The sequence below is a fragment of the Marmota monax genome, unplaced genomic scaffold (assembly GCF_021218885.2).
Source record: "Marmota monax isolate L192 unplaced genomic scaffold, Marmota_monax_Labrador192_F-V1.1 WCK01_AAM20220418_F8-fsc00110, whole genome shotgun sequence".
Lineage (NCBI taxonomy): Eukaryota > Metazoa > Chordata > Mammalia > Rodentia > Sciuridae > Marmota > Marmota monax.
In genome coordinates, this window is record NW_026694633.1 from 3,332,150 (window position 1) to 3,358,724 (window position 26,575).

Below are 26,575 nucleotides of genomic sequence, written 5' to 3' on the forward strand. Positions count from 1 at the left end.
CTTGATGTAGCCAGTCTTCCCAAATATTGTGAAAAAAACAAATGATTTTCACTGTGTTCAAGAAGAATTCACAAAAAGTAGAGTTCTTTGTTAACATACTTATTTGGTTCTTTTTAGAACTCCATCAGAGTCAAGAGCTACTGATGTCAAATCCCGTGATGGCTGTGAACCCCATACTGACAGCATCGGGGCAGCAGAGGATTCCACTTGTTCCCACGCCATTTGGACCTCCAATTGTGGATAGGTATGTCTCTAATATAATAGTCCAGTAAAATGATAGTAGAGTTCATCATTAACCTTTAGAATGATGTTAACGCCAGTGACATTCTATTATCTCAGTGAGCTATGCTGCGATAACTCAAGTCAAGATGCTTGTCTCCCCTCAGGATATCTGCTACCACTTGCCCTTCTAGGCCTGCTTGACCTAATTGCTCAGCAGGCAAAATAACTAGCCAGCAATTACAAGCCTCATTCAGATGCAAACATTGGTGTGTTAGTCTTCCAGGGCTGTCATAATAAAGTATCAGGCTGGATGCTTAAATAATGAAAATTCATTTCTCTAGTTCCAGAGGCCAAAAGTCCAAGATCAAGGTGCTACCCAATGGGTTTCCAGTGAGGCCTCTTCCTGATGTTTAGACTCCTTGAAGACACACTGTGTCATCTAATGACCTTTATTTTCTGTGTAAATGCAGAGAGAATTCTGGATTCTCTTCCTCTTCACTGGTCCTATCAGATTAGGCCCCACACTTATGCTTCTTTAACCTCAATTGCCTCCTTAAAGGCTTAATCTCCAAATGTAGTAATACTGGAGGTTAATACTTCAAAATGTGAATTTAGGGAGAAACAATTAAATCCATAACAATAGGGTGCCTATGATAGACAATTCTTTCTTTTCAACAAAAGTGAAATTATAAGTATTTTGGTTGTACACGCTGTCAATATTCTATCTTCCTTTCTCAAGAATGTCTTTTGATATTCTGAAAAGAAAATAAGACACATTATTTATTCTTGTCTAAGGAATGTGAACAATAAAGTTGGACTCCCAGAGACAACTGAAATTTAGGGAAAAAAAATTGTTCACCTAGATTTTTCAACATTGACTCCAGATGGCAATCACAAGCAAAATATGTCCATTAAATAAGAACAGAGTTTGTGGAAAGAACATAATGTTGGTCATAAAAAATCCACAAGTGGCATTGATTTGATAAGATATTTTTTTCTAGATGTCCCTAAAACTTTCCCTTCCTGTTTTCTCTTTTTGTCAACCTGGGTCAATCCTCCGGAACTACAGAAATGAATTTCCTTGACCTGGGTCAAGTCCTTTCTTCTAATCCTTACTGTATTTCTCCACAAACCAATAAAAATCACATGAATTTTGTACTTCAGTTTAGAAAGAGGTGATAGAATTCCATGTGGCAATTAAAAAAAAAAAATCTCCCTGCCTAAGCAATGGAAATTTGTCCAACTTCATTCTCATTTTACCTATTTTATATCTTTTGTTTTTTTCCCCTTAGAGATGTGTTGCCTCCCACTGTAGGTCCAACTGACCCAAGGCAGTTTTATGTTCCTTCCCATTTTGGATCCTCTATTCTACCCAATGCAAATATGCCAAATATGTTGTCTAATCGCATCTACTCAGGTATGAACAATCCATGTTTGGCTCTCATCTGTGGAGTCTGATAGGAAATTAAGGAGCAGTTAGAACAGTTAAAGGATTCTAATGGTGAGGTCTTGGGTTGGGGGAATAGAAATAGTAAGAAATGGTTAGATTCTATAATTATTTGGGTGGTAAAACAGGATTTTCTCAGTTTGGGTGTGGGAGGTGAAAGAGAGGTTTTACAAATGACATAAAAATTTTGTCCTGGGAATAATCCAAAAGGTGAAGTTGCTGTTTGTTGAATTGAACTTGAGGAAAATAAAGGAAAAGAGTTCTTGGGGAGAGAGAGATACCAGAGACTCAGCTTTCTCAGATTACATTTGGGATGCCTAATAGCCCCCAAGTGGAGTTGTCAGAAAGGCAGCTGAAGTCAGGGAGGACTTGTGGAGAAAATCAGGAGCCATAACCTTGAAACTCATCAGAAAATATGAGGCCAGGTAAGACCATCTATGGATGGACCATATATAGAGGAGTTCAAAGGATGATCCCTAAGACACATCAACAGAGCCCAAAGATGAGGAAGAACGAGCATGGTGGAAACAGAAGGAGCAACCAGCAAAGTAGGAGGAAACCCAGGAGCATATACTGGGGAAGAAAGTTTTGTAAGTGGAGAGTGAGCACTGTGTCAAATACGCAACTCATAGCCCAAGTGAGATGAGGACTCATTAGATTAGCACTATGTGGATGTCATCAGTGATCTTTCTTTTTGTCTTTTTTGATGGTGCCTGTACATATTGTTTTCATTTCAATCTATTAGAAAACTTTTTGCATTGTTTATGTATTGGTCCATGATGGGTTGGAAATGTATAAAGAAAATAAATTTAAAAACTGGTTATTTTCCATGGATGGCTCAGAAAAGCCCCAGGACAGACTCCTAAGTGCATTAGAGTCCAGAGAAAGGTGAAATCAACCAGGTTGCCAGGCAAGAATGGAACCTGAAACCTGGTGATGTTGCTTTTGAGGTACTTTGGAAGATTGATTTGAGTATAGGATGTATTTACTGCTCAATTCCACTTAACTCCTCATTGCATTTATTTCCTGGGATTTTGGTACATCAAGGAACATTTTTTTATAAAAGGTCAACAGAAGAAACCTATCAATTTTTCCTTCAAAATAAGAGACCAAAGTGAAGTAAACGGGAGAGATTCTGGTTAAATTGTACAAAGTTTCAATTAGATAGGAGAAATAAGTTTAGAGATATATTATACAGCATGGTAGCTATAGTTAATAACAAGTACTATATACTTGAAAATTGCTAAAAGATTTAAATGTTCTTTTCACCAAAATAATAATAACAATAATAAACAAATAAAGTGATTGTATGTTAATTCACTTCTACAAGGAGTACACATATCAAAATATTACATTGTACCACTAAATATATTCAGTTAAATAAGAAAAGATAGATCAAAGATTCACAGTTTACCTCTTTCATTTGCAATATGGCAGGAAAATGTCATCTACAATAACAATTAAAGAAAAGAACCAAAATTTATTTTATATTTATCATTCGGTCACTAAAGATGATCTTAGATAGTGAACATCAGTGATCCAATATGATTTCCAAATTGTGTTCAACTGGTGGGTTGTTTTTTGCAGACATTGTTTTCAATCATTATATTTTATTATTTTCAAATGTGTGCTTTTCATTTGTTTGTGGGATGGAATGGTGGTTTTCTTTTTTTAAGGTTGGGGCTTTTTGCCACCTGAGTCCATAAGGGCAGTGAGCCGAAGAAACGAAATGATTCGAAGGCCTCATGCTGCCAGGTAACTTAACAATGTTGTTGTATTTATTTTCTATTCATTCACTTGTCCATTTATAAATGAATATATATGACAATGGACACACACTCACACAAACATACACACACCCTGATGACTTACAGAAAAGATTACAAAAAGAAAATATACTAACACGTATACAGCTTTGTTAACAATAAATTCAAGATTAAAAACCACATAGTGAAGCTGACAGTTCTATACATTGTGATAGTCTGTCAGTGTTCCATAATTAATGCATAGCCGTGATGCCTCTGAAGTTCATATTGGCATTTCTGTCTTAAATTATTTTAGTGTTGCTGGAGGGTAGGAGCCAAGTTTGCCAACCCACTTCAGACATTGTCAAAGCCCAGACAACCTGACATCAGTTCAACAGTGGCCTTCAACTGTAGTGACAGGCAGAAAATAAGGCAGAACAATATAGCTAGGGTATGACCACAGGGTGAGAGAAGGCGTTGAGTCAATTTCCTCATCACTGAACACTGAGGAGTCCAGGTGACCACCAATAAGAAAGTGAAGTAAGCCAAACTACCAGCAAGTCCTCCTTTCCCACTTGCCCCAGTCACTTGCCTTGATTGATAACCATTGAGACTTGCATTAACTCATTGAGTCCCACTGGGAAGGCAAAGGGCCATCAAAATTATATTTCTAATGTTTTTTTTTTTTTTTTGGTTGTATAAAATATATTGTTTTGTTTTTAGGGCAGAAATGGAAATGTATTCTAATTACCAGCAAAGGAAATTGGAAAAATTTAACCCAAAGGGACTAGGTGGCTTAGAGATGCCATTCCTCTATGGTTCCAGTGTCCCACCTTGCCCAGCCATCTACCAAGGCCAGAGCATGCTCCCAGCCAGTGACCTGCATTTTCACAGAAGTACCCTCAGAAACCTTCGGGGAAACCCTATTCTGGTAGCAACCGGACCACACTTTATAGAAAGCTGGGGGCAGAAATATTATCGACTCAGGAGGGGTTCAGGGAATCAGAAACCTCTTAACAGTGACTCTGAGAGTTCCAAAAGTCGAGGAGAAGAAAAAGCCCTACACCAGACACATGCAATTCCACACGAAGAGGATGAGCATGAAACAGACCCAGAAACTGAAATATGCAACAATCAGAAGTCAAGCAAAACCAGTGACAAACCAACTACAGCTGTCACCAACCCCTGTGGAGCACTCCAGCCCTCTAATGGAAAACCCCAAGGAGCTCATGCTGCTCCCCTGGAGGTGAAGACCTGGGGTGGTGGGAAGCAGAAGGCTTCAGAGCCAGGTGTTGAAGCCTGTGATGGTGAAACAAACAGAGTTTGCCCTCCAGTTCCTCCACTGTCTCTGCCAGGTGGGTGTCCAGGGGCCAAGGGCAGATCCTCACTAAAAGCAGGTTGTCAAGTCCTGACCTTATTACACAGGGAACTGCAACAATTATGCCTCTCTTTATCCTTCTTTTTTTCAATCCTGTTTGGAACAAACCTCTTTTGGGGGGTTACTAGGAATTAAACCCAGGGACTCTTTACCATTGAGCCACATGTCCAGTCCTTTTCTTTTCTTTTCTTTTTTTTTATTTTGAGACAAAGTCTCGACAAGTTGCTGAGTCTGGCCTTGAACTTGTGATCCTTTTGCCTCAATCTCCTGGGTCTGGGAATATGGGCCATACCCTGCTTAGAATAACAACTTCTTCTTCTTTTTCTTTTTCTTTTTTTTTTCTGGTGAATGATTTCTTTTATTTTTAACATCTTTATAATTATACATAATAGTTGGTTTCATCCCAACAAACTCATACGTGCATGAAATTCGATTTCAGTTCATGAGTCTCCCTTTTCTCTCCCCATTTCCCTCCCATCTAGAATGACCTCTTTTTGAAGTCACTTTATTATATTGGTTCTAATAAGCCATATCAATGACACTAGTCTTTATTTATATGTTGAAAAATAGAGAACTTTCAACAAAGTCTGAGGAAGTATGAGGAACTTACCAGAATTTTAAATTAAAAATTTAATTTAACTTACTGTTAATTTCTTCAACACAAAGCAGACAGGCTTTTTGCTTTTCAGTATGAATTCTATCTCTTCTATATTAAGTGTAGAAAAAAAAAAGGCAGTTAAAAAGAAACAACTTTTCAGGGTCTATCACTGTTGTGATACCTTCTAACCTGAATGTATAAACACCATTGCCAAAACTATGCAGTGAATAGTTTCTGGAACTTTTTTAGAAAAAAAAAATTTTTTTTTAAACACAGGGATTCTGGGGTGTATGAAATCTAGCCACCATACTAACTGCTTTTCTCCAAAGAGTTAGCTTGCCATTTTGATGAAGATGTAGCTAAATTCTTAGCAGAGAGCATGATGATCAGAATATCACAGAACATGGTGGCATTAATCTGGAGAGAGCTTTCTGTTGGAATCTGGGAGCAGATGGAATAAATCTTTGTTTGCTTACAATACTGTTGTCACTAAGCATCCTTTCAGAGGAGGAAAAGAAAGGCAGAGTCAGAACATTTCCCAGTGACTCTGAATATCTTTTAAAGAGATTACAAAATTGGCTCATGTAAACAGAGCGTGTTCTGTCACTCTGAGAGAAATTCATGTAACTCTACAGAAACCCGTGCTCCAAGCTTCCTCTTTTTCCTAGAAATTCCATGCCACAAAATAATTGCCTTTCCATCTTAAAGGAACACATGCACTGGTTACAGTTGGGGAAAATCTTTCTTTGGATGAAGATATTCAGAAATGGACCTTGGATGATGTACACAACTTCATTAGAAGCCTTCCAGGTTGTTCAGACTGTGCTCAGGTGACTCAATATTTAAGTATTTTCATAAAATTACAACAATTTGAAATTTATTTCCAGCATAATAGTTTTGTCAAATTTGCCTCTTGCCCCCAGAAAGGATTCCTATTAACCCTCCCCCACCCCCCCTTTTTTTTTTTTTTGCAGGAGGTAGGGTACTAGGGATTGAACTCAAGGGCACTTGACTTTTTTATGTGGTTGTCTTTTCTGGGACAGGTGTTTCTGATGGGTGTATGTGGTTCACATGCCACACCCAAAGCCAAGGGAGGCTTCAGCATAGATCCCAGAAAGACTCCTGAGAAATGGAAATACTCCCAAAACTAGAAGGAGATTCAGAGACTAAACATTCAAAAGCAATGGGAAATTATGCTACATTCCTTGCTCATGCATATAGCAAACATTTTTGGAGTACATGCTTCTATATCAAAAGTTTTAGGGTGGGGCTGGGGCTTTAGCTCAGTGGTAGAGCACTAGCTTAGCATGTGTGAGGCACTGGGTTCATTTCTCAGGACCACATATGGATAAGTAAATAAAGGCCCCAATCAACAACTAAAAAATAAGTAAATAAATAAATAAGTTTTAGGCTACTCATCCTAAATAAAAGAAAGCTATACTTCATTCTGAAAAGGACAAGGAAACAATAGATCTGAAAAGTAGAAACTTAACTGTATCTATCTATTTATTTAGTGGGATTAAACCCAGGGCCTCCTACATACTAGACAAGCACTCTATCTTGAGTGACATACCCAGCTCCTTAACTATTTTTAAATTCTACATTTATACTGGGATAATATGTAAAAATGCACATGCATAATTCCATCTGGTATATAAATGCTATTTTTAAAATTATAATGAACTGTCAAGACAAATGGAAAGAAAATTAGCCACATTTTTGTGGGAAAATTGGTGACAAAAATCATGGGTTGTCAGTTTTGAAATTTATGTCACTGCTACTTTTTATGCATATAGTTTACTTTTTTGAGTGATTTAATAACAATTATAAGCAACAAAGTATCTACTAAATCTGATATCATTATCTTTGGTTTACATATTTAAAAAATAAGGCAAGAAGGGGATTTGGGGGTAGGAAGGATAGTAGAATGAATCAGACTATTACCCTATGTACATATGTAACTATACTACCAGGGGGATTCTACCTCATGTATATAATGAGAAATTTTACTTCATTATATATGACGTATCAAAGTGCATGCTACTAACATGTGTAACTAGAACAAATTAAAAAAAAATTAAAGAAGGCAAGAAAAGGACATTAAAGGTTAACAATATCATAATCTACTGATGCTAGAAAAAAATTTTTTAGAACTCTGTTTTGTAAAATGTTTTCCACAGTGTAATGCTGTTAATTCTTTTTCTTTTCCTTTTTTTAAAAAATTCTGTTCATAGGACTTATGGAAAAGCCATAGTAATTAAGAGTAAGGCTTCTGAAGCCAGAAAGTACAAATTCAAATTCTGGCTTTTCTATTTTTTGAATGTGTGACTTAAAACAAGTTTCCTCTTTTCTCTGTGCCTTTCACCTACAAAATGAGGATAATAGTAATAAGACATTTTCAAAGGATTGCTATGAACATTAAAGAGTACCTTGTACATTTTGAGTACTTGATAAATGCTAATTTCATCATTTGCATAACATTAAATTTTTTCCCCTATATCCTCCTGCTCATTGGGTATAACCTTATTTTATTATTAGTCACTAGTCACAGGTAAATCACTTTTAAGATTTATATCTACCATTTATCAAGTGCCACAACAACCACAGGCACAATGAACTTATTAAATTCTGATAGCAGCCAGAAATAAACAATCCTTTGTATATAATAAGCATGTGATTGCTGATTTTGGTGGATTAAAAATTTGTGGAACTTTGATTATTCTTAATCAGTCAGCCATCCATAGTTATTAAAGTTTATTATAAAGAGTATAATAAACTGCTCTTGCAATAATAATCCCAAGTGTCCCTTTGTGGGTAATACACAGAAGTCACCTAAACATGAGTACCCCAAACATTGCTGACTCACTATCTTTCAGAAATAGGATGTCAGTGCCTTCAAGAAGAAATGATATCAATTATTTCTAAATGCTTCTCAAATGTCTTAGGGGTAAAAACACATTTTAATGTCTTCCCCTCCAAGCTACTGCAGATGACATCAACCAAAAGACTGGGCTGCTCTGTGGTGTGCTTTTCTTGTTATGCTCAGGGAAATTCCTCTGCACAGAAATGGGGAGACCTCCCTGATTCAGCCCAGTGCATTTTGGGTGCAACAGCCTTGATGCAGCACCGCTTGTGCACAGCTTCCTTGTCAAAAATGTCCTGTCAACTTTTACTCCAGCCCATCTCCTTTTTTAGTGGGTGGGGTACCAGGGATAGAACTCAGAGGCACTCGACCACTGAGCCACATCCCCAGGCCTAATTTGTATTTTATTTAGAGACAGCGTCTCACATAGTTGCTTAGTGCTTCATTTTTGCTGAGGCTGACTTTGAACTCACAATCCTCCCTCCTTGTCTCCTGAGTTGCTGGGATTACAGGTGCCAGCCCATCTCTTTATATGAGTTGGACCATGCCCCTAGGCTAGTCAGAGCTGTACCCACTGTACTCCCCTCTGTCCTCACCTCTGCCTTAGGTGTCCATTCAGCAACCTCCAAACACCCACTTCCTTCTACTAAAGCAAGAAACTGAGGGGAAAAAAAAAGATCACAAATAAAACCCAAACCCTTGTGCAAATGAGCTCTTTTAAAGAGATGTATCCAGAGGGTTGGAGGCTCAGCTATTTAGGGACACACAGGAGAACTTGTAACTCATTTTGTTATTCTAAATAAATGTCTAATTCAAAGAATCCAGCAGATAAAAGATTTTATCCCCAAAACTAACTGAAATTACTAAAAATTGAGGCACATTTACATCATACACATGGCCCAAAATGCTGTGGTAAGGACAAAGGGTGCATATCCAAGTGACAGAGATGTGTTCTATATCTTGCCCAGGCCCCATGTATACCCACCATGGCTGAGGGTTAGGTCCGTCCTCACCTGCCAGTCCCTGGCTGCCAACCTCCCTCCCTTTGAAAGGGTATTCATGTGTTTTCTCCTTCTTTGGATGTTCACAAACACCCACTTCAACACTCACTGGAATCACTACAAAGGAAGTAGAAATGAGATGAGATTTCCACCATAAATAGAATCAACTATTTTCATCTGCACTCCGTCTTCTGCATGGCAGTGAGATCCAGCAGGGGAAACCCTGGATCAGAATCATGAACAATATGTAACTTAACAAGTTTTCTTACTGTGTGTGTTGAATAACTCAACCATTTCTACATGGATTCTTTGTTTATAAAAAAAAAACAACTAACAATGATAATAATGCCTAGTGTGATATCCACTGTGATAGACACATAACTTACATCCTCTTTTAAATAAAATTTTATATCATAATTCTGCCCCCCCCCAAAAAAGATATTACCTTTATTTTGCAGCTGACTAAAACTAAGCATCAAGTTGACTAAATTGGAAAATACATATGTGACTACAAATCTGTCCCTTTCTATTATAACCCGAATTACAGTAAGGTTATTGAGTAAGGTTATAATAACCTTACTTTACCACTTACAATAAGATTATTGAGCTTCCAACCAAGGATCTCTGGTCTCCTAGAAAGTCTCTAGGGTGGCAAAAGAGGCATATTGCTTTTGATATTTCAAAGAGATATTTCTAAGAAAATTATAATTCCTCCAATATAAGGCTATACAGACTAACCCAGACTGTCAACATTTTTAATTTGGCTCAAATTAAATTAATTCATATTAGCCTATTTGTTATTTGCTTAATTGAAATAGGAAAAGAACTAATTACTTATTACACTTTGTAAATGACTCAACCGAAACACAAGATCCTGGTCTTAGCTTTCCAAGAAATTTCTATTTTCCAGCTGGTCCCAAGGCATGCCCTTCAAGGCCTGGGACCACATAAGGAAACATGCACATGTGATTCCTCTTCTGATGGAGCTCAAAGTCCAGAGGAGGACACCAGTTAGGGATCCCACATCAACAGAAGTGTGCTACAAGAGAGGATATGAAGTGGAGTAGGAGCACACGGGAGGAAATCATGGCCCCCTAAAGGAAGTGGCCTCTGAAGTGAGATGTGAAGGTCAGAAGGGAGGGGAGGCAGAAGGGAGGGAATAAGGAGCTTCCCAGTGAGGGCCAGAGCCAGAGAGAACTTAACATACTTGGATTTTGAGAATAGTTCGCAGTAGCATAAAGGGCCAAGGCCAACGTGGAAGAAATGAGAACAGCAAGACAGGATCCTAAAGAGAAAGAAGGGGCCAGGTCACAAGGAGCCTTGAAGACCCCGGGAAGGACTTTGAGTTTATCCTAAAGGCAGTGGAGGTTTTAAGCAGGAGAGGCATGATTCACTTTATTCAGAAATGTCACTCAAGTTGATTTTGTGAAAATAGATTGAAGGGAGCAAGACCACAGGGCAAGATGCCTCACGTGAGCTATAAGGAGGTTAAGCCAGGGTAGGAGCAATGTGGGTGGGCAGATAAAAACACTATCTAAGAGGCAGAATTGGCAGGATTGAGCGTCTAAGTTAAACACAGATGTTAGAGAGCCTTCAGCATATAGAGATGGTCATGTTCACAAAGGAGTAGTCATCAATGTCAAAAGCATCCAGGAATTTAGCAGATACAAGAAATGAGAACTAGAAAATGTCAAGTGTTTGGTACCATAGAGGCACCAGGGAGCCTGAAAAGAGAAGGATTAATTGTATGGAAGGGAAAGAACTCAGAATCCATGAGACTGAAGAATGACAGGAATGCAGGGAAGAGCACTGAACCCCTTTTGAGAAATGCATCTATGAAGGGAAAGAGAGATGTGGGGCAGATCTAGAAATGGAGTGTGTGTGTTGTCATTATTGTTCACTTATCAATGGTGGAGACTTGCTTAGCTAATGGGAAAGAGCTAGCAGAAAAGGAAAAGTTGAAGACAAAAGAGGGAATTTTCTATTCATGTGAGGCCCCAAAGTGGAAGAGGTGAAGATCCACAGCAAATGTGGAGAAATAGTCTTTAAGTAGTAGAGCGACCTTGTTGTGGTTAGGACTTGTGGTGCTCCAAAAAAGCTCCTGTGTGAGACAATGCACAAAAAGGTTCAGAAGAGAAATTAGATTATGACAGCTGTAAACAAATCTGTGGATTAATCCACTTGAATGGATTAAATGGGTGGTACCTGTAGGCAGGTAAGGTGTGGCTAGAGGAAGTAGGTCACTGGAGGGTGTGCCTTTAGGGTTCACATTTTTTCCCTGTTGAAGGGAGCTCTCTCTGTTTCCTGTACATTTTCCTCTGCCATGCCTGGGCCCAGTGCTATGGAGTCAGCCAACCGTGGTCTGAACCTCTAAAACCAGGAGCCTAAATAAACTTTTCCTCCTCTAAGTTGTTCTTGTCAGGCGTTTTTGTCACACCAACCACAAACTCACTAAAACAGACTTGTTTTCCATTAAGTAGGATAGTGAGAGAAATATCAGTTGTTAGTTTCATTATACAGATTTAGTGGAAATTCTTATTTATTTTTTTATTGGTTTTTCTTTCATTTTGGGTACTGGGGATTGAACCCAGGGATGATTAATCACTGAGCCACATCCTCAGCCCTTTATATATTCTGTTTAGGCACGGGTCTTACTAAGTTACTGAGGCTGGCTTTGAACTCACAATCCCACCCCCTCAGCCTCCAGAGTGATCATGCCTGGCCTTTCTTTCTTTTCTTCTTTCTTTCTTTCTTTTTAAATTAGGAAGGTAAATGATCTGCTGAAAACAAAGGAGGACTCTGTAGGGTCTAAAGTTTAAGGAGGATGGAGAAGCCTTCAAAGAGAAGGCGAGAAAGCTCATGAATGAACACAAGGATTGCCAGGCAGGTTGAAGTTGGAAATCATGAAATTATGGTCCCACTAACTGATCCAGACCCATGTCTTTATTTGCCTGGAAACTTTGTCTACCAGTAGCTTTCCTAGCTTCTGGAAGAAAGAAAGGCATGGAAACATCCACTAAAGAGTTAAAATGAACAGGCCTTGCTAGAAAGGCCCAGGGTAACTGCTCTCACTTGCATTTTCAAACATTAAACAGTGGGCAAAGGACACTGCATCTGCAAATCCGGGCGGTAATGTTTGAGCTCTACCCGCATCCCTTTACTCAGGGTACTTGCCCATTTGTTGATTCATCCTACAGTGTTTATTGCACATCTTCTACCATAAACCACCCTGCATTAGGGGTACATTGATACATAGAACATCAGCCTTGTCCTCAAATAATAAGTGTTTTAGGTTGGAAATAAGTTCTATAAACAGAGAATTATAATCTATTCCAAGGATTATTAATGTGCCACTGGGACACAGGAAAGAGAGCAACTAGAAATAAGTTGGGAGCTGGGAGTGTAGGACAGTAGTATAGCACTTGCCCAGCATGTGCCCTGGGTCCAATCCCCAGCAAAGAAAGAAAAAAAAAAGGAAAGAAGAAAGAAAGTTATTTTATAAAATTTTGTGTCAGTCTCAAATAGTCTCAATGTTTCTGCCAAAACTAAAATATCTGTATACAGAGCAAGAACATTATTTTTTTAAAAGACATTTGAATAAAGCTGATGCCTTTTTGTTTAATAAGGTATTTAAAGATCATGCAATTGATGGAGAAACTTTGCCATTACTCACAGAGGAGCATCTTCGAGGTACCCTGGGATTGAAGCTAGGGCCAGCACTAAAAATTCAATCACAGGTATGATGATTTCATATAATTAAATATTTATTAATGGGGTGATGCTTGGGAGAAATTTTTTTACCTTTATTCTGTTGTAATATACAGAATATTTAACCTCTTTATTGAGCTTTCCTGTCTGTGGTGGGGACATGTTAGACGTGAAGGAACCTGAAAACATTAGGTTGGAGGAGTGGTAACACACTCCTAGGTATAACTGAGAAGGCAATAAGAAGTGGTGTGTGGTAAATGTTTGACAATTAGAACTTCTTAAAAACAAATGAACCCTGATTTGTAGCATTTGCCAATCTCTATCACATAAATCGCTCTCACCATAGTCAACAATATCATAATGACACTGAATACAGAATTGCAAACAGACCACGGCAGCACCACATTTTATTTTCATCAGATACAATAGACATATTATATCTCAGATATAATAGATATAAGTAACCTTAAGTACACAAGCAATGATAAGTAATAACATGCCCAGCTCACCAAACTTGATTTTAAGTTTTTAATATAAGTTTTAATGATGGAATGTTTAACAACTGGCTCACAAACTTCCTACAAGTTTAGTAAGTGGCTGTGGTGAGCAAGAACAAGCTGGCTCCAGCCACCACTTCTTGCCACCTCCCTGCTCCATTCTTGTCTAAAGCACCATTGTCTTTTTCTAAAGCACCAATTACTGCCTTAGCCTTCTTCTGTTCTCCCTGATTCTGCCTTTACCTACTCAAGTCCACTCACCAAACAGTAATAAGTGGTCCTTTTTATACATAAGACAGATCATGTCACTCTTCTATTCAAAACTGTGCAAGAGCTCCCCACTTCCTTCAGAGTCAAAGCCAAGGTCCCATATCAGTTGCACTGTCCCACCCACCACAACCTTGCAGATCTCACCCTCCACATCCCCGCTTCAGTGCCGCTGCTTTTGCTTACCTGCCAGCAGTTGCTCCTTAACTGCTACAGGCATGTTCATCCATGCCAGGGCTTTCCCAACAGCTGTTCCCTCTGCCCAGGATGTTCTGTCCCTGATGCCCTCATTCTTTAACCCCTACATTCATCTTTTTTCAAGCATACCTTCTCATTGAGACTTGCTCTGATTACCCTATTTAAAATGTCACACTGATCAGGCCCCATTCATGCTCCTGATATCATCTTCCTGCTGTCCTTTCCACTCATAACACTTATCACCTTCAACCATAAATGTGATCTATTTATTTGTTATATTCATTGCTTATTGTTGACTTCCCTTGCCACCATTTGAAAGGATTTGTCTGCATTGTGGACTTGTGTAACTTTAAAACATGCAACATTCATAAATAGGTCAACAATTAACTTTCAAAAGATTAAACTTCCTAAAAGGTAAGCCAAAAAGCAATAACTAATTTGTTCCAGAATTTGTTCCAGGATTCATTCAGGACCATTCCTAGTGAGCATAAATGTTTATGCCAGGAGCTAAAATTTCAGACTGTCCTTTGAAAACTATTTTTATTTGTCTAAAGTTTTTAAGGTAAGGAAATTATTTTTTTCTTAATATAAATACTTCAATATTTCCATTGATATTATTTTTTCCAATATTTTGGAATAATTTTAGAGACAGTAAAGTTGTAAAGACTGTACAGTTTATCTAGTTTTTCCCAATTTTAACATCTTATACCACATGGTACATCTGTCAAAATTAAGAAATTAACATTAATACAATATGACATTTGTTTTTAGATTATTTACTTTTCTTTAGTAAGGATCTTATATCCCTCAGCATACTTACAATGACTTCATGATTTTTTTTTCTCAAATCAAATAGTCTTTGGCTTCAACTTATCATTAATTTTTGTTAGTATACATACTTCCATGAAACACAACTGAGCTACTGCATCCCAGGCACCATCTGCCAGCATAACAAACAAGGTTCCCTCAGAACCTGGGGGGAAGGCCAAGTTGATTGACAGTTGAGATTGGGAATTGAAGTGGCAGAATTGGAAGACTCTAAGTAACATGTGGAAGATCCAGAAGGTGAACAGCCAAGAGTTCATCACTGGATAAGATAATCAGGTCTCAACATCCTAAAATGGAGACTGAAGGAAAGCCCCATGATAGCCAGTACCACCACCAAGAAGAAACGCCCCCACCACCACCACCATCAGCACAAAACCAAGAAGGCGGATCTGAACTGGCCATACAAGGAAAAGGATGGATGGAAGAAAAAAGTTACAGAAACTTGGAACAGATGTATTATTAGAATGAAGGCAGTTTTGGATCTAAGCTGAGACAGTGTGACCTGGGTTCCATCCAGGGTCAAGCTTGTAGCAAGATCAGCTGAAGCCTCATGTAGGGTCCCAGTTAGCGACATGGCACTAAGTCTCCGAGCAGCTTCATTTGTCTCACCAGTAACCAGCCAGGAGAAGGACTGGCTAGAGCTGGTGTAGACCACTGGAGACCACTGGAGAAGGTCAAGGTGGGGTACACTTGAAGTAGAGTCATGGTCAGTGCCCTTGAACCATATTAGAACCAGGAAGGGGAACTGGAAAATTAGAGCCAGGCTGACACAAAGCTTTACGGCTGAAAACACTGTATGCTTCTAAGAGAAAGAAAAAGCTCACCATAACCTAGCACTGTGACCCTGCAAACTACATATAGGTTACATGACTTAAATTACCTCAGCCTCCCTCCGTGGTTAGTGTTGGGTTATTGAATGAATTCACAGACTTAATTACTATAATTATTTTTCTTCAAAGGTATCTCAACATGTGGGAAAAATGTTCTACAAGAAAACTCTTTCACTTCCTACCCATACAAGACAAGAATTTGATCAACCAGCAGATACATCTCCTCTTTTGGATTTTAATTCATGGAGTGATTTGATGAACATTCCTTGTCCCCAGGATATAAGGATTCCTGAAAGAATTGAGCAAGACAGTTCAAGAAATTAAAAACCCTCAAAGAGCAAAGGGCAGTCTGAACCAGTTTTCCAAAGAATCTAAGATTCACCAAGGGTGTGTGAGAGCTTCCCAGGACCAGACAGAGGATGAGAGAGAGGGAGTTTCTCACGGAGCTGTCTCAGGAGGTTTTGCCAGGACTGAAGTGATACTACCTTCAAGGGGTTGGAGAATTGTCCTTGGAAGAAAAGAACAATTCTAATTGTCTCCTAATGAAGGAGAGAATTCGCAAACATGAAGAAAGCCACAGTGGGTTGTTTCTGTGAGAAAATCTCTGAATAAGCCAAAAGAGCAGAAATGAAAAAGAGAGCTCCCCATTTCCCATCCCCAAGCCCTGATAAAGACAGACTGAGAAAGGAGGTAGAAGAGGAAGGGAAAGGCTCTCTGGAGGAGCTGACCACAAGACCCCCTCCTCCTTCTTTCAGGCCTGGCTGCAAGGGGAGACATTCTACATAAAAGTTCCAAGCCTGACTTGGTATTGCTCAGGACTAGATATTTTATTTCTGAAATGAAATATTATGACTGAAAATGATTGGAGAACTCATTATCTGACAAGAAGATGAAAAGTCATAGTATTCACTTCAGATTTTATCCAAGAAGGAGGAAAGAGTTATCTCTGCAAAGCAGGTTTAAACTGGCAAGAGAGAGGGGAAGATTAAAATGGCTTCCTGCTCCTATCTGTGGAGTTTCTCTCTCCCAACATCGGGTTTGGCAGAAGGTCTCAGAAAGGTTACACAGGAAAATGATAACAATTTGCTCAAGGAGGGGACTGGAAGATAGGGGTGTGAGGAAAACTTCTTCCTCTATATCCTCTTGAACATTTTGAAATTTTAACCATGAGAATGTATTTTCTATTTTAAAAACTTACATTTAAAGGCTGGGAATATAGCTCAGTGTGTAGAACTCTTGCCTAGCATGAGAGAGTCCCTGGGTTTGGTCCCCAGTATAGCAAAAAAACAACAAAAAATTACATTTAAAATAACAGACTGTAGCAGGCAGCCTCTAAATTAGGCCCCAACAATCTCTCTTCCCGGTGATTTACTCCTCTTGAGGGTGGGCTGGACTTACTGATTTTTTCTCATCAACAGAATACAGAAAGTGTGATGGCAGGTCACTTCTGTGGCCTCAGTACTCTCTGGAACTCTCTTTGAATCACACTCTTGGGGAAACCAACTTCCATGTCTCCAGACAGCCCCCAGTGGAAAAGCCCTATGTGGTCAAACTTGGCAAAGGATCTTCTGAAACCTGCCAATGGCCACATACTGTTCAGGTAGTGAAGGTGCTCCTGAACTGTAGGCTCCAGCCTACAGCTTGACAGCAGCTCCTGAGAGGCCCAGAGCCAGAGGCTCCCAGCTAAGCCACACCCAGATTCCTGAGCTACTGAGACTGAGATGAGGAATGTGTGTCATCTTCAGCCACTAATTGTAATCTGTCACATGGCAATGGAGGACCAAAACAAACACATTTCATAACACAAAAAGCATGCTACCTACCTCACTCTTTGACTTGGAAGGCGGACTTTCTTTTTCCCCAACAACCATGCTGATTTAGTTGAATTGTGCTTGCCTTCACTTTTACAATGAAGGTAATTGTTTTGTTTTGTTCTGTTTTGTTTTCTGACATACAACTATATTATACCATCAAAGATACTTGTGAATTGCTTCTTGTTTACTCTCTTGGTTCCTTTGCTGAGGGACAGGAAAAAACGTCATCCCCTCAAATTTCAAAATTTTATTTTGTGTTAGATACTTATGATTAAATAAGTATAGATGAATAACAAGGGTTAGGAATTTTACTAAAAATAAAAGATAGCTTCTTCAACAAATGGTGCTGGGAAAATTGGAAATCCATATGTAGCAGAATGAAATTGAATTCCTATCTCTCATCCTGTGCAAAATTCAACTCAAAGTGGATCAAGGACCTGGACATTAGACCAGAGATCCTGCCGCTACTAGAAGAAAATGTAGGCCCAACTCTCCATCATGTCAGCTTCGGAACCAAATTCCTCAACAAGACTCCTAAAGCACAAGAAGTAAAATCAAGAATCAATAAATGGGATGGTGTCAAACTAAAAAGCATCTTCACAGTAAAGGAAACAATCAAGAACGTGAAGAGAGAGCCTACAGAATGAGGGAAAATCTTTGCTACCTGTAACTCAGATAGAGTTTTAATCTCCAGGATATATAAAGAACTCAAAAAACTTAACACACACACACAAAAACCACCCAAATAATATGATCGATAAATGGGCAAAGGAACTGAACAGACACTTCACAAAGGAAGATACATGAATTGTCAACAAGTATATAAAAAAAAATGTTCAACTTCTCTAGCAATTAGAGAAATGCAAATTAAAACTACATTGAGATGCTGTCTCACTATAGTCAGAATGGCAATTATCAAGAACACAAGCAACAATAAATGTTGGCAAGGATGAGGGGAAAAGGTACACTCATACACTGTTGGTGAGACTGGAATTGGTGCAACCACTCTGAAAAGCAATATGGAGATTCCTCAGAAAACTTGGAATGGAACCACCATTTGACTCAGTTATCCCACTCCTCCATATATATCCAAAAGATTTAAAATCAGCAAACTATAGTGACTCAGCCCCATCAATGTTTATAGCAGCACAATTCACAATAGTTAAGCTATGGAACCAACCTAGGTGCCATTCAATGGATGAATGGATGACGAAAATGTGAGATACACACAGACACACAATGGAGTATTACTCAACTATAAAGGAAAATTATATATGGCATTTGCCAGTAAATGGATGGAACTGGAGAGTATCATGCTAAATATGAATTAAGCCAATTCCAAAAACCAAAGGCTGAATGTTCTCTGTGATATGCAGATGATAAGGGGGTTGTGCAGGAAAGAATAAAAGTTCACTGGATTAGACAAAGGGGAATGAAGGGAAGGGAAGGGAAGGGGATGGGAATAGAAAAGACAGTTGAATGAATCAGACATTAGTTTCCTATGTTCATATATGAATATATCACCAATGAAATTCCACATCAAAAATGGGATCCTAATTAGAATAAGTTATACTCCATGTATGTATAATATGTCAAAATATACTCTACTGTCATGTATATCTAAAAAGAACAAATAAAATTTTTAAGAAGTTTACTAAAAAATAAATTTAAAAAAACTTGAAAAATACCTGACTCTCTCATTCCCTCTTTGTAGTCATTCAGTATTTAGTGTGCTGAACAACTGTTTTGTCATATGACCTTTTACTTTGTTATAATCTCCAGCATTGACAAGTTTCACAAAATGCCTGGTGTAAGTTAGCAGATGCTATGGTGGGAGATAAAAAGAAAAGTTTAATATTGTAGTGATAAAGGAATTGTATGGTTCAATCCATATGATGATTTTAAAATTTTCATTCCTGCTAAATTAGTCAATCAAGTTGGTAACTGATTGATTTGAACAGATGTGTCTCAATTTTGCACTGATGAACTGTTCTGATATGTCATCCCGGCATGCACTATCACCAAAAAAAGCACTGTGCTTAATTTTAGATCAATGCATAAAAAAAGGACTAGAAAAGATATATTAAGAAGGCTCTCCCAAGCTCTCAGGACATTTCATTGGAAGAAGAAACTTAAATTACTTGTCCATACTGTTACAGAGCAGGGGCCTCTTGGGAAGTTGAGGCAGCATGAAGACTGTGCCCCATTTCAAACCCCAATTCTCGCAATCAAGTCAGAAAGATTTTAGACATGTCACTCAGAGTAACAAGCATGAGTTTATTGAAGAGATAGAAAAGAGAAAAGGAACACTCTCAAGGAATAGCGGGTTCTCTTGGAGAAGAGAGGGACAGAGTGCCTCTTCTACACTCCAGTTTTATTAGGAATACCAAAGAAGTTTTCAGAGAGTCCCACCAGGTCTACCTCTTGACTTTTGGGTGACAGCAGGATGACATCAGACTTTCAAGTTCCCACTGCCATGAGAACTCTGTGTCACCTTGGCTCATGCTGATGGGTTCTAATTAGATTCTTAACCATAAATTCTCACAGATTGTATGGTTAGGAGGAATTATCCTTATCTCCCTGAGTTTGGGGATCTGATCTATGAAGAGGGTCACAAAAGTCTCCCCCTCAAGATAACTTGGGTTCCTCTTACATACATTACTTCAGGCCTGCATTTCTCCTGCAGATAAGAAGTAGTTTGCTGAGGAATATAACATAGCTTGCTACTTAAACCAGGCAGTGCTGCAGGTAAATTGCTCTTGGAAAAGAAAGCATGTGAGAGTCATCACAGAGGGCCCATTTTATAGAATTATTCTCTTAACCTCATGTCCCCACCATTCACATCTGTCTGTCCCCTAGCAATATCAGTACTGCTTTCTTTCCATGTTAAAGACTCCCAGGTGCCAGGCACATGCCCATAATCCAAGCAGCTTGGGAGACTGAAACAAGAGTATCATTAAGTTCAAAGCTAGTCTTGCAAAAAGCAAGGCACTACGCAACTCAGGGAGACCCTGTCTCTAAATAAAATACAAAATAGGACTTGGGAGGTGGCTCAGTGGTTGAGTACCCCTGAGTTCAATCCCTGATACAAAAAAAAAAAAGACTACTGGTTATCTTTTAACAAAAGGGACACTTTGGCAATACAGATGATTTTGGAGAGTGAAATTTATCCTTATGTTATCATATTGAAATAATTTTTAACTTTTCCTCAAATGTTACTTCAGTCTTAAACATTACTCTATGAAAATAAAGTGGAAGATACATTTTTTAAAAACCCTTTCTTTTGGTTAAAAACTAGTTACAATAAAGTCATTTGAAAAATAAAGTATTGTGACAGGAAATAACTCTATCTAGACTCATAGAACATTCACACAATAGAGTGCTATGCAACTCTTTCCCTAATGGAAGTGTTAAAACTACTAAAAGGAAGTAATAGAATTTAAATATTCTCCTATTGTGTCCCTAAAACATAAAAGACTTAGGCAATGATCATAAATACTTCAAAGATAAACAACTGGATATTATGTCGCTCCTGATGGAAGTCCACAAAACTCCAATGTGAAGTAGTCTTTTAAAAAAAATTTTTTTTGAGCCCAATCTAATTTGACCCCAAAAATAATTTATAGGAAATACAGGATACAGAAGAAAGTATTAATTATTATTAAACATTACCACAGTTGTAAAAATAACAAAATCAAGATTGTGGGAGCTGGGCAACAGTGGCACACACCTGTAATTACAGCAACTTAAGAGGCTGAGGCAGAAGGAAATTTCAAGTTCAAAGACAGACTGGGCAACTTAGTGAGACTCTGTCACAAGTGAAAAATAAAAAGGGCTAGAAATGTAACTTATTTGTAGGGCATATCTGGGTTAAATCCCCAGTACCACACACACAAAAAAAAAAATTGAGGGGAACCACGTAGTAAAAATGATCCTATCTCCTGCAATGAATAAATTGCAAGGAAAAACAGAGAAAACATATTTTTTATGTTTCTTAGGCACAGTGGCACATGCCTGTTGTCTCAGCCACTTAAGAGCCTGAGGCAGGAGAGTCACTTGAGTTCAGGGATTCTAAGCCACCAACCTAGAGTCCCATTTCAAAACTAAACAAACAGAAACAAAAAATTTTTAAGATTCAAACCATTCAGATATAAAAATTTGGAAAACAGTGGTGTTGGTTGCAAACATTGTAAATACAATTTATACCACTGTTATATACTTAGAAATGGTTGTAATTATAAATTTTGTGTAATATGTATTTTACTACTGTAAAAAAGCTTTAAGTCAAGTCACTTAACATGATTATAAAAATTATTTAGGTCCTTATTTAAATACATCATAAGAAAATAATAAAAAAATTGGAAAAAATTTGAGCACATTAGGAATATCCAATGATAATAAAGAATTATTGTTATTTTTAAATATGTGATAATACTACTGTAATATTTTTAAGTAGACTTCTTATTTTTTAAGTATATTTCATATACTGAAATATGAACAGATAAAATGATATAAGTTTTATCTGGGGTTTTATTTGATCCTGCCTACAACCTAATAAATTAGCCTGTCATTATTTTATGGAGATAGGCAGAATACATGAGACATTTAGAGGAGACACATAGGACTTATTTTTACCAATCATGTATTAAGCAGCACAACCATCAGCATATATGTGTTGCTCCCCCTTGCCCTCAGGTACCATAGAAGCACAGGTGGTCCCAGAGGACGCCTGCACATGTAGTGAATTTGCTTCACAGCTGAGGAACACTGAACTTGGGTAACCCACCAATTTTATAGCAAGCAGTAAGCTTGCTTTTTTTGTCCTGGAGCTAGTGCGAGTATGCAAGGAGGGGAAAACATGTCTCATCTCTTAAGGTTACCAAATACAAAAACCAACCTTGAGAAATTTCCCTGGTAAAAGAACAGCTGGGCTTTGCACTCTTGCTCATCCAGCAAGATATGCAGGAACAAAAGAGGCCCAAGAAAGAGTGTCTCTTCCAACCATACCAGGACGCTGATTTGCTCAATTGAGAGGGGGTATAGGCAAGTCATTGTGAACGTGGGTGAAACAAGTTTAGTCATGAGTTTGATAATTTTTAATGCTGAATCTTGAGTACATTGGTTTCCCTATACTTTTCACTCTATTTCACCCTATTCCACCCTATTCTGTGTATACTTGAAATTTCCCATAATATAATTTCTGTAAAGTTTATTTATTACAAAGTTATTGGGGGAGAAAAAGCTGCTGCTGGGCCCCAACGGGCCCGCGGTGGCTGCTGCCAGCGACCTCACTAGTGAGGAGGAGGAGGGCCAGAGCCTGTGGTCTTCGATCCTGAGTGAAGTGTCCACCCGCGCCAGGTCCAAGCTACCGTCCGGCAAGAACATCCTGGTTTTCGGTGAAGATGGTTCTGGTAAAACAATTCTTATGACTAAACTACAAGGAGCAGAGCATGGCAAAAAAGGAAGAGGCCTAGAGTATCTCTACCTCAGTGTCCATGATGAGGACCGAGATGATCACACGCGTTGCAATGTATGGATTCTGGATGGAGATCTGTACCACAAAGGCCTGTTGAAGTTTGCAGTTTCTGCTGAATCTTTGCCAGAGACCCTGGTCATTTTTGTTGCAGACATGTCTAGACCTTGGACTGTGATGGAATCTTTACAGAAGTGGGCTAGTGTTTTGCGTGAACACATTGATAAAATGAAAATTCCACCAGAAGAAATGAGGGAGCTGGAGCGGAAGTTTGTGAAAGATTTTCAAGACTATATTGAGCCTGAAGAAGGTTGTCAGGGTTCCCCACAGAGAAGAGGGCCTCTGATCTCAGGCTCAGATGAAGAAAATGTTGCCCTGCCTCTAGGTGACAACGTGCTGACTCATAACCTGGGGATCCCAGTGTTGGTGGTGTGCACAAAGTGTGATGCAGTGAGCATCCTGGAGAAGGAACATGATTACAGGGACGAGCACTTGGACTTCATCCAGTCGCACCTGCGGAGGTTCTGCCTCCAGTATGGAGCTGCCTTGATTTACACATCAGTGAAGGAGGAGAAAAATCTTGATTTGTTGTATAAGTACATTGTTCATAAAACATACGGTTTCCACTTTACCACGCCTGCCTTAGTAGTGGAAAAGGATGCAGTATTTATACCTGCAGGTTGGGACAATGAAAAGAAAATAGCTATTTTACATGGAAATTTTACAACCGTGAAGCCAGAAGATGCATATGAGGACTTCATTGTGAAACCTCCTGTGAGAAAGCTGGTCCATGACAAAGAGTTGGCAGCAGAGGATGAGCAGGTGTTCCTGATGAAGCAACAGTCACTCCTTGCCAAGCAGCCGGCTACGCCCACGAGAGCCTCCGAATCCCCTGCGAGAGGACCTTCTGGCTCTCCAAGGACCCAGGGCCGGGGAGGGCCAGCCAGTGTACCAAGTGCCTCCCCAGGAACGTCAGTAAAGAAGCCGGACCCAAACATCAAAAATAATGCAGCCAGTGAAGGGGTGTTGGCCAGCTTCTTCAATAGTCTTCTGAGTAAAAAAACAGGCTCTCCTGGAAGTCCTGGTGCTGGTGGAGTGCAGAGCACAACCAAGAAGTCAGGACAAAAGACTGTGTTGTCAAATGTTCAGGAAGAACTGGATAGAATGACTTGAAAACCAGACTCCATGGTAACAAACTCTTCAACAGAAAATGAAGCCTGATCCTCCTGAAAAAGTGCACATGTCAAATGACCAAATAACTATGTATATTGATCTGCTAAGACCAGGATTTTTCTGATATGGCACATGCTATCAGTTTTTTGGGGAAGGGGAGATGAACTCTTTAAAAAAAAAAAAAAACAACTTTATTGGCTTGTCCGAGTGTGAAATGCACATTTAGGAAGATTACGTGGCAGACCCCTTGTTAAGGATAACCCTTGGACTCTCGGGCATGTGGCTCTCGTGGGAAGCGAGCGTAACTGGGCTTCTTGTAGTGCGGAGAAAGGGGGCCCACTTTTCTGTTGGGGTGGAGCAAATGAGACCAGGAAATCATTATCAGATGGTGGTTACTCTGACCAGTTGCGTGTTAGCAAATTCACTTGTTCTTGGGAAGCAGATTAAGTAGCAGAAAGTCCAGAAAAGAGAAAGATTGAAAGGAGAAATGAGAAACGAGAGACGTGATGGAGGGGAAGCCGGACGTTGAGGGAGGTGGAGGAAGAAAGAGAGATGAGCAGTGTTAGTAAATACTGTGTGTTCAGTAGAAGTCAAATAATCATTGTTTAAGAATTAAAATTAGAAGCATTTCCAAACTAAACACTAAGAAAAATGGGATTTAGACTCGTTCTGAATGCATTTAGCTTATGGAGGATACATTAAGTGTAGGGGTCCTGAGTCAGGTGGAGCTGACACAGCAAGATTGGGAAGATGTCAGTTGCCCAGGACCCACATGCCTGGCTCAAGCCTTGTCCTTGGGGAGATGTTGGGCTCCATGCATGTGCATCGTGGGGCAGGCAGTCACTGTGGGCTGTGATCAAAGTCAGCAAAATTAGTTTACTTTGAGTTGTGTTTTCTAAATAGCTCCTGCTTTGTTATTGTTTATTTTATTTTATTTTATTTTTTTAAACTACCACAGGCTGGCCTACTAGTAGAAAATGGGTAATCAACCTCTCATTCTACCATAATGCAATGTGCTACAGAAAGTTTGGGGGAGGTTTTTAATGTAATTGTACTCTGGTTAATTGGCTTGCACCAATCCCTGCCTTACAGTCTGTGGAAACTTTCATGGAGTTCCACTAATGCAAAAGGTCTTGTCCTAGCTCCCTGGTCTGATCATTGCTATCAGATGGACAAATAAGTGTGAATGTTTTATAGTGAAAACAAAAATTGTATAATTTCTTTTGTGTTTTTCATAAAATGTAGCATTTTTTTTTTCTTACGGAAGTGAGTGTTTTAGGTGTCTCCCCATTTAGGGCAGATTCATGCACATTGTCATGTCACATCACCATTCTGGGAATGAATTCTGTGGATTTGAGATGGCACTTTTAATTTTATAAATGACACAGCATTTAAATGCAAACACTACCATGAATTTAATGTATAAAACATTTGTTGTCAAACCAAGGGAAGTACCACAGTTCACTTACGTGGCGTTTACATTTTTATATAAATGTTTGTTGTACTGTGTCTCAGCATAACTTCCCTAATGTCATTACTTTTACATACCAGATTTGATTGACCACTAACATAATACTGGGCATAACTTAATATCCTATGTTATGTAACAAAACTCTTAAAATTGTCTTGAATTGCTTTTGTAAAAGGTCTGAACACTGTTAAGGAGAAAGCTGCGTATTCACTTGCCTTTCTGACAAATGAAAAAATGTTTCTTGTGCCAGTTTTGTTGTTGAAATATATTGTTTTTTCCTTTTTTTAATTCAGTTTTTTTTTTTTTTAAACATGTATCGTGGCTTCCAATTACCAGGTTGTCTAGGTGATGGCAGTAAACTGTGGAGTGGTATTTGTGGTGTAGCAACCGGTAGATGCCAAACAGTTCATGGCCACACTAAAGGTGGGGGTCACTTATTCCCTCTGTAGTAGCTGGGAGCAAAATGAATAACCTCAGAAACAAGAAAAAAATTCTTGGAAAGGCACATGCCTAAGAGGGATACAGTGTGAGTATAAATAGTAATGCAAAATTTAATTTTTTTTTTATCATTTGAACTGATAAGCACTTTTTGTGTCAGTGTAAGATGTAGTAAAGCCTATGAAAATACTAAGGTGCCGGTCTTGTGAAGGAAGGTTTCTTGGAGACCACTGTTATTCTCATGACAAATGGATGTTCCTAGTGTCACAAGAAACTGATGCGTAGTGTCATGTGCTCAGTGGTTGCCAAAGTCTACCAACTTTGGGGGAGCTTCAGGGTTCTTTTTAGAGGGTGGGAAGGGAGAAGATTTCTGTTATTTGGGGGTTTTCAAGCATTGGAACCAAAGGCCAAATAATAAGCAGCCTTTACTTTTTAAAATAAAATTCATTTTATTTGCAGAATACACATGTAGGTAGACAGTTAAAGACAATTTTATGACTTATTTATACACATTATAGTGGTTACATCTGCTGTTTGTTTTTAAAATGGAAAAATCAAAGAAAAATAAGCCCAACCTAGAAGATGTGGCCCAAATAAAGGCCATGAATTGGTCTTTCCTAAAAA

General features: G+C 38.8%; 2 protein-coding genes across 2 annotated transcripts; both read left to right on the forward strand.

The window, feature by feature from the left end:
• Positions 1 to 18,928, forward strand: Samd7 (sterile alpha motif domain containing 7). Its single transcript, XM_046422955.2, has 7 exons — positions 1 to 244; positions 1,515 to 1,639; positions 3,346 to 3,424; positions 4,138 to 4,769; positions 6,099 to 6,220; positions 12,881 to 12,991; positions 15,712 to 18,928. The coding sequence occupies exons 1-7, from the start codon at positions 42 to 44 to the stop codon at positions 15,904 to 15,906; spliced, it is 1,467 nt and encodes a 488-aa protein (XP_046278911.1). The 5' UTR covers positions 1 to 41; the 3' UTR covers positions 15,907 to 18,928.
• On the forward strand, positions 16,147 to 26,575 carry LOC124078219 (cytoplasmic dynein 1 light intermediate chain 2-like). Its single transcript, XM_046422960.2, is given in 2 exon segments — positions 16,147 to 16,161; positions 22,621 to 26,575. Coding segments are annotated over 2 exon segments (1,485 nt in total). The 3' UTR covers positions 24,091 to 26,575.

Coding starts and splice junctions, on each gene's coding strand:
- Samd7 (XM_046422955.2), top strand. CDS start 42: ATGATTTTCACTGTGTTCAAGAAGAATTCACAAAAAGTAGAGTTCTTT. Junction 1,640..3,345: donor GTCTAATCGCATCTACTCAG/GTATGAACAATC, acceptor TCTTTTTTTAAG/GTTGGGGCTTTTTGCCACCT. Junction 12,992..15,711: donor CACTAAAAATTCAATCACAG/GTATGATGATTT, acceptor TTTTCTTCAAAG/GTATCTCAACATGTGGGAAA.